General features: G+C 33.3%; 2 protein-coding genes across 12 annotated transcripts in view; one reads left to right on the top strand and one right to left on the bottom strand.

The window, feature by feature from the left end:
* LOC128230692 (uncharacterized) overlaps positions 1–3,967 on the bottom strand; it is a 64,847-nt gene extending 60,880 nt beyond the window's left edge. Inside the window, exon 1 of the mRNA XM_052943158.1 lies at positions 3,927–3,967. The gene's annotated coding sequence lies outside the window, so the exon portion shown is untranslated. The remainder of the gene's footprint in view (positions 1–3,926) is intronic.
* Positions 1–13,874, top strand: part of LOC128230612 (A-kinase anchor protein 9-like) — a 119,381-nt gene that overhangs the window by 17,099 nt on the left and 88,408 nt on the right. For 10 of the 11 annotated variants that reach the window (XM_052943083.1, XM_052943097.1, XM_052943091.1 and 7 more), the window contains exons 5-8: positions 196–307; positions 5,641–5,714; positions 6,453–6,582; positions 7,162–7,374. In XM_052943083.1, the coding sequence (XP_052799043.1) occupies positions 196–307; positions 5,641–5,714; positions 6,453–6,582; positions 7,162–7,374 (529 nt within the window). Of the gene's footprint in view, positions 1–195; positions 308–963; positions 1,092–5,640; positions 5,715–6,452; positions 6,583–7,161; positions 7,375–13,874 lie in introns of those variants that run through there. The other variant, XM_052943105.1, reaches the window with a different exon arrangement.

The following is a 13,874-nucleotide window of genomic DNA, read 5'->3' as shown; positions in this document are numbered from 1 at the left end:
ACTTGAAGTGATTTCTTTAACTGATTTAAAATGGATTTCCAAACAAAAGTACTGCTGTAATAAATGATTTAAGTTTTTTTAAATACAAGATCATTAAAAAAAGTATGTTGCTGATTTAAAATCTGTAAATATGATCATTCCTTATAAAGCTCTGCAGAGCTTTTTACCTGTACATCAATGTAACGTTACTTTCAGGTGAGACAGACGCTTGAAAACGAACACAAGGAGTACATAGCGAAACTTGAACAGGAACATACAGATAAACTGGACGAATTGAAGAGGGAGTACTCACAGGGAACATATATAGGTAAGTCTCTTTGTTTACTTTCATATTGTGCATGAACATTATTTAGCCAGTTTTTTAGCCATGGCCTTTTTGTTTAAAAAATTCTACTTTTGTCTGTTGTTTTTTTCTTGAAAACAACTGTATGGTATTGTGAAAAACCAAAAGGGGCTTTAAACATTGTTGTCATCATACAAAAACTTTAATGAAGGCCATTCAGCAAGAATTGTGAAAAATGATCATAAAACTGGGTTCATGTGTTCAAAACAACATTTTTTCAACATAAGCAGGTTCTGTCACCCAGACTGAAGTAATTGTTGAGTTATTCCCCTTGGTCATCTATGAAAAGAGGATGAAAATTGATTTTCTTCATTGGAAATTTTTAGAATGATAATTATAAGTAGTACTTTCTTTGAGATTGTAACTATTATTCAGTTTTGAGGACAATTTTCATTGTATAAAAAATCAATGCCATATTTAAATTTGTGATTTTTTTATTTGAATTTATCATATATAGTAAAGCATTATCATAAATAATAAGAACTTGGCTGGATTGTTGTCAATATGCTGATATTTTCTATGTAAAACAAGAAAATAATACGAAAGAGCAGTTTACTCCGAGATTCAGTGTGAGACCTTTGTTTATACTAAGAATACTCTTCATTTGGAGGTTGGAAAGTGGCGATTTAAAAAAAATGTCAACAAACTGTTATTCACTTATTGACTGGATACAAACATGACATTTGCGTTAAAACTACTTCAAACTAATGTTACATACAAATGTATAATTCAGAACCGATAATTGCAGGTAAAAGTTGTGCTTTGTTTCATCATTTTCTTTATCTTTCTGACGATAATTGCGTCGAACATAATCTGTCAAGATTCAATTTCACATTGCCAATTGTTTTTCCCTCTTTTATGAACATATTTTATTTATAAAATTGAGATAATTAAATATTGTTAGCAAACCATACATGTACTTTGTTTCTGAATTGATGATTTGCTCCAAAGCTATAGTGCAAGTAGTTGAAGCTATTTTGCCGCCTGGTGAGTAGTCAGGGGGAAAACTGTAATAAATATAGAATACTGTACATGTACCAGCAATAGTAATAACATGACAGTTACTGTATCATTTATGTATCATTGTAGTTAATATGTTGCCAATACAGTTTTAACCAAATATGAAAACTATAACGCTTTTCAATGTAAAATTAATTAGGCTGCTATTATGCACCAGTGCCGGGTGAATGCGATGGTTTTGTCTTCACGTCAAATATAGCGTGGAATTAGTCCACCTAAATGGCCGTCAATGAGCCTTTTGACGAGTTTTTTTACTATGGCAGACTTGGTTGGACCGAAGGTCCCCGCTTTTCCCCGGACCTAGGGAGGCCATGGTTACAATTGACTGGTGCATTAGTGCTATTCATTGAGGCAATGATGTGCTGAACATGACATACACATGTTTGTTTGAATAATTTATGTCTCTGCATAAGTAAGATAAATAGATAGATTTATTTGTGCAAGTTGAATATAATACCAAATTAAGACTTAACAAATGGCTCTCTGTTACCTTGTTTGTTTGTGTCATTTGGCACAGATAATAGATGACAATGAATTGTGATGTCGTGATACTGACTTGTACAGATCAGGCTACAGTGGGTATGTGAGTAAAATTGGTTAAATGGCTTGGTTGATGGAGCATCTGACTTGAAAGCAAGGGATAAACGGGCACGATCCCAGGACTGGAGCTCTACCAAATAGGCTAACCGGCTTGGTTAACTCACATACCTTCTGGCCTGTGCAAGGCAGTACCAGGACATCAAGATAGACTTTAACAATAAATAAGCACTTTATCATTAATCCGCACATGTAAGATCATTAATTCAGAAACTTTAACTAATCATGCACTTATTTAACATATAACATTTGCAAATCTTGGCCCAGCAAAATAAAAGTTTAGATCAACATGCCCTATTTCCAGGGATGCAGATTGCTGATCCAAAAACAGCCTTGCCCCCCCAAAAAAAACAACAACAACAACACAACAACAACAACACAACAACAACAACAATTACAAACTTATATATATACTTAACTAGGGTTTTAGCTTATAAATGAGTTATGAAAGGGCACTGCACCCGGCCCTTTTTTGGTTGCACCGTTCTGCCTTCATAGCATGTGCACCCTCTTGCCTTCATAGAAATAAATGTTTAAGATCACAGAGGGCAGAAACAGAAATGGCAATTTTCCTCTTTTCATCTGATTTCCTCTTTTTTTGTTGCAAAACTTTAAAATTAAAATTGTTGCCTTTTGTCTGATCTATACAAAAGTTTATTTTTTGTATAAAGTTTGATGGGGATACTCCTATTTTATACTATGCAGTTTCCACTTTTTATACAAGTTTGTGTTGGCATCCCCAAGAAACAAATTGTTATTTATTTTTCTAGTCTATACAGTATATACTTATATAGAATATAGTCTAGAAAAAATAAAAAATAAAATTTGTTTCTGCCCCCTATGAGAAAACAAAATATTTATTGTTTGATTTAAAAATTAAATGTGATTTTAAATTCATACAAATTTGAGGTATTTGGCAGATGAAACCTTAAATTACTTTAATTTACCACATTTTCCCATACTTTCTTTACTTTCTTTAAAACACCTTATGTTTACAGCTTGACACAACTGCCAGTTTCTCCCTCAGCACCCTGTCCATTTTCTTTAGCACCATACCCATTTTAAAATCTGGCTAAAACCTTCATATACATATAATAAGCACACGTAGACAATTTATGCGCTTGACTGATTTAGATTTCTGCAGATTTAAAAATCTTCGAGCTGGAAAGATAATATTTATATATACTCTGGTTGTATATAAGCTTCTTTGAAAGAACTTTAATGAATTTCGTTATGTATTAAATAGTGAAAGCTTGCCAAGTTCTAAAGGAAATTTACACTTAAATTTCATTTGCTCCGTTGCATCCTTAGATGTATAAATATATATTTTTGATACATCATCATTTGGATTTAGTTTCGTAAATATATTTAGTTTCGTTAGTTTATGGCCTTAAAAGTTGGGATTTCTTTACCAGAAGCTATAATTTCTCGGATTTCTTATACTGTGGCATTTTATTGTAGAATGCTAAAGCATTAAAGTTCATTGACTTAAAACATGGATATTTTTCTAATTTTTGTTTAAATGACTGAATGTTGCTCGTGGGAAATGAATCTAGAATGTTTTATTGCGTAACAACTGTTACACGCTTTAAAGCTTTTACTGAACTGAGTAGTGTAGAATGTTTTGTAAATGGATTATAAATGAAATATTATTATAAAAGAAAACATTTAAAATATAATTGTAAGTGAAAAATCTGGATTTCTTTAAAAACTATGCAGGGCATCAAGTTCTACACTTTTAAGAAGTGCTGGCCTGAGTTTGCAGGACATTATTATACACCAAAGGGATGATGGTATGGGTATACCTAACATAAAATTAATCATTGTCATACCACTGACAAATGAGAAAGAGTAACAGGTTTTTACAGATTGTGCACATTTTGTTTGATTATAAGTGAACAAAAGCATAATTAAAGCTCCGTGAATGGTTGAACAAAAGAGGGCAAATTACATTATATCTTCTTACCTGCAATGGGTGCAGAGTCGAGTCGTCGTCACTCTGCATATATCGAGAGCGGGCTGGTCCCTGTGGAGGGGCTGGGCGTGTACGAGGATGGTACCCAGGTGGCCTTGACCCAAACCTTGACCCAGTTACCAGGGTCAAACACACCCCCTGTTGTCATAGAAATGATGGCTTCTGGTGAGTGGGGAGCAAAGTTAACAGAAAGATCTCATAAGTTGTAATTTGATTCAACAAGAAATACCACAAATGAAAATTAATATGAGCTCTTGCTTAGGTAGAGTGTTAAAACTGTGTAATAGTTATTGTTTACATTATATCTTCTAAATCATTAAGTGGTTAGGCGGGGCACAGTCCGGCACCAAATACGAATAAGTACCCGTGTCATCAGACGGTCACATTGACTGAACAATGATGGACTCTGAAATATCAGGCAACTGATATCTCAATTCTTTGAAGCTATGGAAGTGTGACAAGTTGAATTTTTGTTGTGAAAGCCCTAACACATATTCCAAAGAACAAGTTGAACTATTTTATCATGAGGCTTTATAGTTTATATTATATAGTTACAAACTTACAATGTATTTATAAATTACAAACAAATACTATGCCATAACATGGCTAAGATATATGTAATCCATGCAAAAATAATATAGTGATTAATCAATATAAAACAAACACAGAAATAATCTCAATGTTAATACCTAATGATGGATGTTTACCTTAATATATAATAACATCATTATTATTTATGTTATTATATTAAGAAAGGTATTTGTCATGAGATCTGACTAATACTGCTGTTTATGTATTATAGTATTTAGATATGATAAAGAATAATTTAATAAGAACCACTGAGTTGTGTAACTTTGTGCTTTCTTAAAGCTGCACTCTCACAGATTTACCATTTTTACATTTTTTTTATTTTTTATCTTGGAAAGTGCAATTGTTTTGCATATATATGTGCAAACCAATGATATATGGTTGCTGACAAAAAATCAGATTGTAGATTTTCATATTTCCGTTCAAAAATTGATGTTTTATGGCTTAAACCGTTACTAACTGATCAAGAAACATGCATAAAACATCAATTTTTAACTGAAATATAAAAATCTGCGATCTAATTTTTTGTTAGCAGTCTTATATAACTGGTTTCCATGGATTTACACAAAAATTGGCTCGTTCCAAGACAAAAAAAAAAGTTGTCAAAACGTTCAAACTCTTAGAGTGCAGCTTTAACATTATACCAATAATCATAATATAAATTATTATCTGTATAGTGGACTTACTTTGCATTTAAATGTAGGAAGTACTTTTTGTGTAATTCAGAAGCCTGAAATATATATTTTTTATAGCAGATGCACATTTTATTATAAATGGTTTATGGTGGAAATCCATTTATCCTAGGTGGAACAAATTATTTGAATAATCACTCTTTCATTGCTTTATAAATGTGGAAAAATAGTTAAGAAAAAATATGTCTTCATTATTTATGCAGTGGGGATTTGACACTTTCTTAATATATGAGATTTTGATAAGATTTCAAATCTTCTTTCACTTAATGATCCGTTAACAAATGTTTGTTCCAGCAAGTTGGAATATTTGTCAAGAGATTGATGGAGTCTTATTGTATATAAAACAAATGGAGATGAAGAAAATATCTTAGTGTTTAATCAGCTGCATTGAAATAAGTCACAAGTTTTTGTTGTTGTTTTTTCAGGAAAAGAGGAAAGTGCTGAGTTTATTACCCAACTTAATAGGAAACTTACGGAAGAACACAGACAAATCATTCAGGTATGTATCTCATCTGTCACAATTGTATCATCATATCTCTTATGTTGTTGTTGTTGTTGTTGTTGTGCAACCATTGATGTTGACATCATTGCGTTTTATGGAATAATTATATATGAACACTTTCACATCAAATTCAGTCATTGAAATTAGACTTTTGGATGAACAAGCCCGAAGCATATACTATTGCTTAGCATCAAGTTTTTGAAAACAGCCCTGCTGTATAAAATTAAGAATTTGAGCAAGACAGGAAAAAAAATTTATCAGTGCAGGGCTAATGCGGGCTTGTGTTAATTTCGACCACTGCAAACTTTGTTGGTCAGAACTCTGTTTAAGTTAACAATGTTGTTAATTAGACAGTAAACTTTTGTAAAATTTTCAGTACTCCAAAATGTTTCATGTACACTCGATCATGTGATCAGCAGTACTTGTCACATATATTGAGACAAATGATTCAGCTATGCTTGTTTTATCTAAATATATTAGCTCATAAATAAATAAAATAGCTTGCCTTTAAAAGTTAACAATGATGTTGTTAACAATGTTGTTAACTTAAACAAAATATTAAACAATTGGCTAAATGTCATATTTACAACAACTTAAGCCTCTATAGGCTCAAATTATTAGTTATGCCCCTTGGTTAAATTAAAGGTTGCCTTGCATGATGCCATAAAATGGCAGTTATTAACAATAATTCAAATACTCAGCTGTGTTAAACATCTGACTCCTGTTCTTCTGCAGCAGATAGAGGCTGACTTGGAGCTCCGCGGTCGGTCAAAGGATGGACAGACAGACAGGGAGGACACTGTGAGTGTCACGTCGGAGCCTGTCACCTCTGCTGAGAAAAAGGCCATACTGAATAAGGCTGAAGGTGGGTTGAAGAGTTGATTTCTAGGATGAATGAGAATTCACAAATTTAATAAAATCAGAAATGGGTGGGGAGGTTGCGGGGGGGGGGGATCTGAATTTAATTTCCCTTACCACATTCTTTCATAGGTACGCCTTTTTACTCCTCTATACATAGCCTCATGGATACATAGTTTTACCCTAAAGTTATATTACAAGGGGATTAACACGAGGCAACTGATGTTACTCTATACATGTTATGAAGGGATAAGCATATTATAGTGTGTTTTATAACATTTTTATGACAATAAACATTTCAGTCTGTCTATCTGTGTATGAAAGAAAGGGTTTAAGGGGAAAAATATAGGATTATGAAGTTTGATTTTTTTAAGCTACATGTGTATGTGGTCACAAATTCCTTGGCACTTAAAAAAGCGCCAAAATATTGCTTTTTTTCTTTCACCAGTCGAGAAACATATGCTTTTTTGTTTTAATCATAGAAGTGAAATGATTTAAATACATTAATGCATTAAAAATGGTATTTTGGACATCAACCTATACTGTGCCTCTTTAATTGATTTCTATCCCACTCATCTTTCTGCAGATGTCCAGAGAAGCTTGGCCGCCCAGGTTGAGGAGATTGAGTCCCTGCGTGCCCGCATGTTAAACGAGTACCAACAGATGTTGTCGGTCCGCGCTGAGGTAATGTCTAGCCAGTCTGCGGAGGTCGAGCAGCTCCAGCGAGAAATGGAGACCATTCAGCGCGACTACGCCGGACAGATGGATGAGTTCGAGACCAAAGTCAAACAACAGACTGGTAAGTGTGATTTAATGGGCAGACTGGTTGATGTTAGGTGATGGTTGGGAAAGAAATAGAAGTGTCTCTTCTGAAATCAGGATTGGAAGATTTCAATTTCAGACTATTAGTCATTTGTTCTTTTGCTGGCCATAGTATAAGAAAATGTAAGAAGTGCCTTGAAATTGATATGAATGGCTTTGCAGGAGCAGATTTGGTTTTCGCTTTAGAGGGTGGCGCAGTTTGGGAGGGCATATAGGGACGTACACCCCCTTCCCAAGGAATTCTAACAATACAGGGGTAAAATGGGCTTGAGATCGTCAGCATTAAAATATGTACTAATTATAGTGCATTCAATTCCATTCCCTTATTGTTTCTCGAATATTGGAATAACATAAGAGGGTGCGCACCCATCTTAATCCACTAGTGCTTTAAAAACAATTTCAACAGGGGTTTATGCCCTTTAACCTTGATTTGATTTCCATACTCATCCTTAGATTTCCAGTCTGTTATCATCTTTTACTTACAAATTGTTTATGGGTGTATTATATGTTTGAATTATGGTGTCTGAAGTAAATCAATAATTTTAGAATAAATTTATGCTTCTTTAAGAACTTTTTTTTGTTTTTAAAATGTTTTATTTTTAGAAAAAATATTATTGCATTTCTCCACTGATTTGGTAAACATCGTCAGTGTTATCTACGAAGTCATCAACAGCAATAATATCATTATCATCAACAGTGAATTTGTCCAGGTTACTACAATTTATATCATGGTACTTAAGAGTTATGCGGATTTTTAATCATATATGCCATGTGTGTATGCAAGAATATTTTTGGATGTTTTTCTCACCTGTCTTTTTCTTAAAAAAAAAATCAACATTTCACCAGAGTAGACTGCTTTCACAGTTTATAATCAGTCTGTAAATCTAAAACGTCCAATAAAACCCCCCAAAGTCCCCGGGGTATCCTTTCCCCTGATCAGATTTTTGAAAAGTTAAGTGAAATGGCAATTTCTTCAGCGATAAAATTCCCCTTTTTGTATGTAAGATTTTAATCTTATATTTTACATTTATAGACTGGCTTCTTTCACACTTTGCTGTCTTTTTCTTGATCTATATTCTTGTGTTTTACAACTCTTGTCAAATACACTTAGTAATCTAAAAATGCTTGTCAATCAGTTAAACAAAATACGACTGTAATGCCATTTGCACCAAAGAGACAGTCGGTTTGTACCGCCTCAATGGCCAGTTTCACCGATTCAAAGTGTTTTGTGTATCATTCTTGTGAGGATAATCTTAATTGGCTGACTGAATGTCATGGATGCTTTAGTGGGTAATGAGATCACTTCTTAAGTAGTTAGTTACAATTGCTACGTAAAAGAATATGCCAAATTGCTGACTGGGCGGTTGAAGTCGATTTGCAGGCCAAGGATGTTGCATTAGATTCAAAATTTATTTGGTGGTGTTGGATGTAGCAAAAGACACTATCATTAAATGCTTCAGAACCTTGAAATGCTAAGTTCATTTGCAAACAACAGAATATGAATTTATTTGCAATATTTAAGATGTATTATGAAGCTTTGTTTTTTTTGTTCATTTTTTTTTTTTTTACTTTTTAAGTTGTTTCTTCTACACTATTTATACAAAGAAGTTAACTCATATTTTTAAGATCAGTTTAAGACTGTCTTGCCAGCTGCTGGAGCCTATTCCTAACTGATAAGCCCAAGGCTGTTTACCTAGCTAAGTTGGGTAGCTGGGAGCCAGACTTTTATCATGCACTGACTAATTTCTGACATGTGGAGAAATATCAGTAACATTTTCTGTATCTTCCCAAAACAATGGAAACCCTGACCTGGATTTGATAAAACTGTTTGGAGACTGATTATCATGGTTATTATTTGATGGATAAGTGAATGTTTAAATTAGAATTTGAGGTTATATTTGGATGAGCATATTCATGAACTATGAAGATATGCAAATATTCATGATTTGTGAAAATTCAGGATGCTTCATTGTTTTTGTGGTCTACCAGTAGAAAACGTAGAACCGTTTGAATGCTAAGGCAAAAAATGAAAACAGTGAAAACTTGACTGACAGCTTTTTGATATGCTGAGGAATATTTCATGTACTTGACGTATGAAGAAATGTTGAAGTGCTAATTCAGTGAGTGTACAGAAATAAACATGTTTGCATATTATGGTGAAGGCTTGATATCTTCGAGTGGGATGAAATGTAATATTTGAATATTCTTAGATATGTCTGTGTAGAACAGAAAACAAAGAGAGAGTTGTGGAGATTTGTTAAAAGAAACTTAATTTGATTATTGCATACTTTGATGGATATACTGTAACTTAAGCAACGTAGTGGTGGAATTTTGACTGGACATGGTGTTAGTTTGGTGGAGAAAAAAACCTTGACCTTGTTTCAACTTGTAAAACACACACAATGTATAAGGTAAACTATGTGATGGATCGATTTCTGCAAGAAAAGCATGAAGCTCGCTCCTGTGTAAATGGCCCCGGTCAGCTGGTCAATGGTGTGAATGGCATCAACGGTGTAAATGGACATTCCCCTCATATCCCTGGTATGTACTGACACATAGTTTCCCCAACTGCTTCATACAAACAAAGCCTTTGTATACTTTGGGAAAACTTGTTAAAGATTTCTGTAGACTGTTTCAGGGGTCAACATTGTTATGCCCCTCTTATGCCCCCCTCCGCCCCTATCGGCATAGCAGTATCTCAAAGTATCACATATAGAGCCCTGTTTATCTAAGCAGTGACCTTAATCAAAATAACCTTATCTGGTTTAAAATAGATTAAGTCAACCAATACAAAAAAGGAGGTAAGATTAAGCCCGGCCTCCTGAATATGCACATGTTTTTACAGTTCACTTTGATGCCCATTTTCTATGCAGCGACTGAACTAAAATACAGTTATCTGTATGCACACCCCCTAAAATTGTCATAATCTATTTTTAATGTCAATTTTTGAGAAAAAAGGTAATTAAATATGCTATATATCCACTGTTTCTGACTAGAATTGTTAATAAAATTCTTGATGGAGTCTTAGGTAGCATTATCAACCATTTAAATTTGGGTTTTGAGGAAGGGGTGCATTTTAAAAGGTTGCGCCCCTAAGTTATGCCCCCCACTAACAGCATTCCTGGATGCCCCCATGCATAGGGTTGTGTCTGTTTGTTAATTGTTAAATAGTGTAGTCCTTCTCCCAAGCTGGAAATGTTGCAATGATGATAAAATAAATGAGAAAATGCAATGAAGCATCCCGGCAGCTGCACATTAGTTCTATGTTACTCATAGTCTTCCAAGGATTTCTGTGCCATCTGGCCCCTGTTTTAATCACATTAGCATCTGTTATTGGATAACTGGCTTCTGATTAAGCAATCACAGGTCTTCAGGGAAAGTTGTTTTGAGACAAGATTTTATCAAAGATTAAATCTTGAATGCTTATAATGATTTACCTTAAATTACATACTTGCAAGTTGGTTATTCATGTATCTTTTAAGGAAAAACCAGAAAGGCCGCCTTAATGGGATATTTTGACTACGTTGTTTGTCGTTAATGCAAATAACATATTTTGAAATTTTACAAGAATTCTAACAATTATACAATGTAGGTAAGACTAATTAATTTATTGAAAGATATAATGTCATATTTTAAACACATTGGGTCGATTGCTCTGAGAGCTTTGTTACAGTTAACAATATCGTTAACGTGATCATTGTTAACTTTAAACTATACTGCTCTTGAAGTGTCAAAGACATGCTTGTGAACTACAGTATTTCTAACCAGATTTGAGACAACTATGTTATAGCTGTAGTCGTTTCATTTAAATACATGAGCACATCACTGGTTAGTTTACCTTTAAAAGTTAACAATGATGTGATTAACAACGGGTTAACTTTGGCAAAGTTCTGAACCATCATCCTATTATTATATTATTAACCTTTCTTCTGCTAAGAATCTTCCTAATTTTTATGTTTTCTGAAAGTGTAAAAAAATGTTCAATACATTGTTGTGTCGTTAGGGTACAATTTCCGAGAAAATCCAAACATGTCACAATAAACAGTTAATCAATATGTGCAAAGCAGCAGTTGTATTTCCTGAATATTTTATCAGTGTTATTTTATCAATAAAGGTGCAGTTGCACTTCATATGAATTCAAGTCAATTTTCCCTGATGACGGCAAATCAATCATGTAGAAATTACGTCCAATGCTAGAAAATAGGCTCGTCTATTGTCAACTCAGAATTGGTAAAACCAGGAAAACAAGCCACTACCTGACTCGGCATACAGTGCAAGAATGTTTCTTAATAAAATGGCAGCTCACTAGTATTGGTAAATGGCTGTATTTAGAATTTTCCCATGTATTTGCTGAACTGGTTTAGTATATACAGTGTTGATGTACAAGTCTTTGACTGTATAGTCTATGGAGAGTGTTTGGAGTTGGAATTGGGTCATCATCATGGATTATAGTGTTTTCATTCTTGTGTTTTGAGAAAGTTCAAAAGGTGTTGAACAATGTTAAAGGCTTTGTGTAATTCTGATTAGGAAATTATAAGTTCTGGCTTTATTTTGGATACATACATGGTGGGCTTCTGTGTTGAATACTAATTTAACTTTGTTATTGTTATGTGTTGTTTCTTTGATCTTCAGTGTCTTCTGTCTTTGAATTTTGGAATTTGGAATTTGGAATTTATTATTTCTGTTGAATTCTGTGAATATGGATCATAAGTTTTTTTGTTTGTTAATATGACTCTGATGTTGAGATAATTGTCAGGGTCTTGTTACCTAGTGATGTTGATGGTGTTGAGGAGGTGGGTACGTAAGCGGTCACGTAGCTCAGTTGGTAGAGCACCCCTGTCTGCAAGGGGTCCTGGGTTTGAGCCCTTGTCTGGCTGCACATTTTCAACCCGTGACTTCAGAATAAATGATTTCATCAGAAACTGTTTTGTAATAGTTATTGCATGTGCACCCACAACCTGAGTTATTGAAATTATACATGAGTGGTGCAAGCATGAGGGTAGTGGGTGGGGTAACTGTTTTGTACCATGTTGTCAGGGACAATGTTCAATAACTTACATGGGGTATTTATATGAGAATAGCCTAATTTATGCACACATCAGTTATTGAACGGTTAAGCTCCGCCTACTTGTATCTGTTCTGTTATGGTAGTTACTGTATAGGCAAAACAAAGGATACACTCTCGCATGGAACATTATACTTATGAAAATTAAATTAAAGTACTGCCAGTCAATTGTCAAAGATTGAGATTCATGTAATGTGTTTTTCTCAGGGTATTGAAATAATTTTCAAGTGGAATTAAAAATTTAGGTATTGATTTTTGAAATAAAAATGAAGATTTTTCTTCATATTAATGCCCTATAATAGCTTTATTGTAAACCTGGAATGAGTTTATTACAGTTGCAATTAAGAAATTTGAATATAAATTACAGGGTATTGTAGATAACATGTAATTTGAAATTGTGATTTGCAACATTTCTATTTAGGAAATGACAGTTTGGGTTTGAACTTTTGACTCTTCGATTGAAAGATTTGATTTATTTGGAATTAATTAATCCGCATAGAAAGGCTGTCTGTGGTATTATACAATTTTCACATGGGAATCAATGATTATTATCTTTTTTGGTTAAAGGGACTTGCTCATGTTTTGGGTAATGCATATGAAAACACTTATATTTTAATTATTTTACTCTCTGATACTGAAATTGTAGAGAAAAATACAATTATAGTACAAAACCTGGTTTAGTGCGGATCGAACCCATGCCGAACCCATGTCAGTAAAGTCAAGAAAAAATTAGAAAACTGACAACAAAACCACTCGTCCACAAGGACTCTTACTTAATCTCCTGATTAATAATTTAATCGTTAAGCCTTTTGCTAAAATGCATGATAATAACGCTTATCAAAGTCTTGAACCCTCAAAGACAATATTTCGAGCATATATGAACATTTGTTGACAGATTCCAGCTGTCTGTATCTTATATAGTTTATGATTTGCCATACTTTATTTCTTTATAAGAAAAATGCAATTTACAAAACATGAGCTTAGTTAAGATGTCCCTTTAAGATATATCTAAGAGCAGACATAATAATAATAAAGTCTTATTCAAAAACATTATTAGGAATTATTAAAGCAGAAAATATATTTTTGTTAAGAATATACACACAAAAAATACAATAAAATTATTAATAAAATATTGTTTTTATTACATTTATAAAGAATATTGTTTAAATCAGTGTTTTAAATAAATAAAACTGGCAAATACTTTTGCAAAAGATTATTCCTTTTGAATCGTTATTATGCTTATCAAACTTTTATATCTATTTCAAGGTTGTATCTTATTAAAGGAAAATACCAATCTTTACCATCAGAATGTAGTAGAATTTTAGACTTAGAGATTTCAAAGGCTTCCACCAATGATCAGCTAGTTTGTTTCACTTTTCTTCAAGATAAATCAGAACTTCTGGATACGCTTA

This window comes from Mya arenaria, chromosome 1 (genome assembly GCF_026914265.1).
Source record: "Mya arenaria isolate MELC-2E11 chromosome 1, ASM2691426v1".
In the NCBI taxonomy this organism is placed as follows: domain Eukaryota; kingdom Metazoa; phylum Mollusca; class Bivalvia; order Myida; family Myidae; genus Mya; species Mya arenaria.
This window is presented reverse-complemented; position numbering and strand designations above follow the sequence as displayed.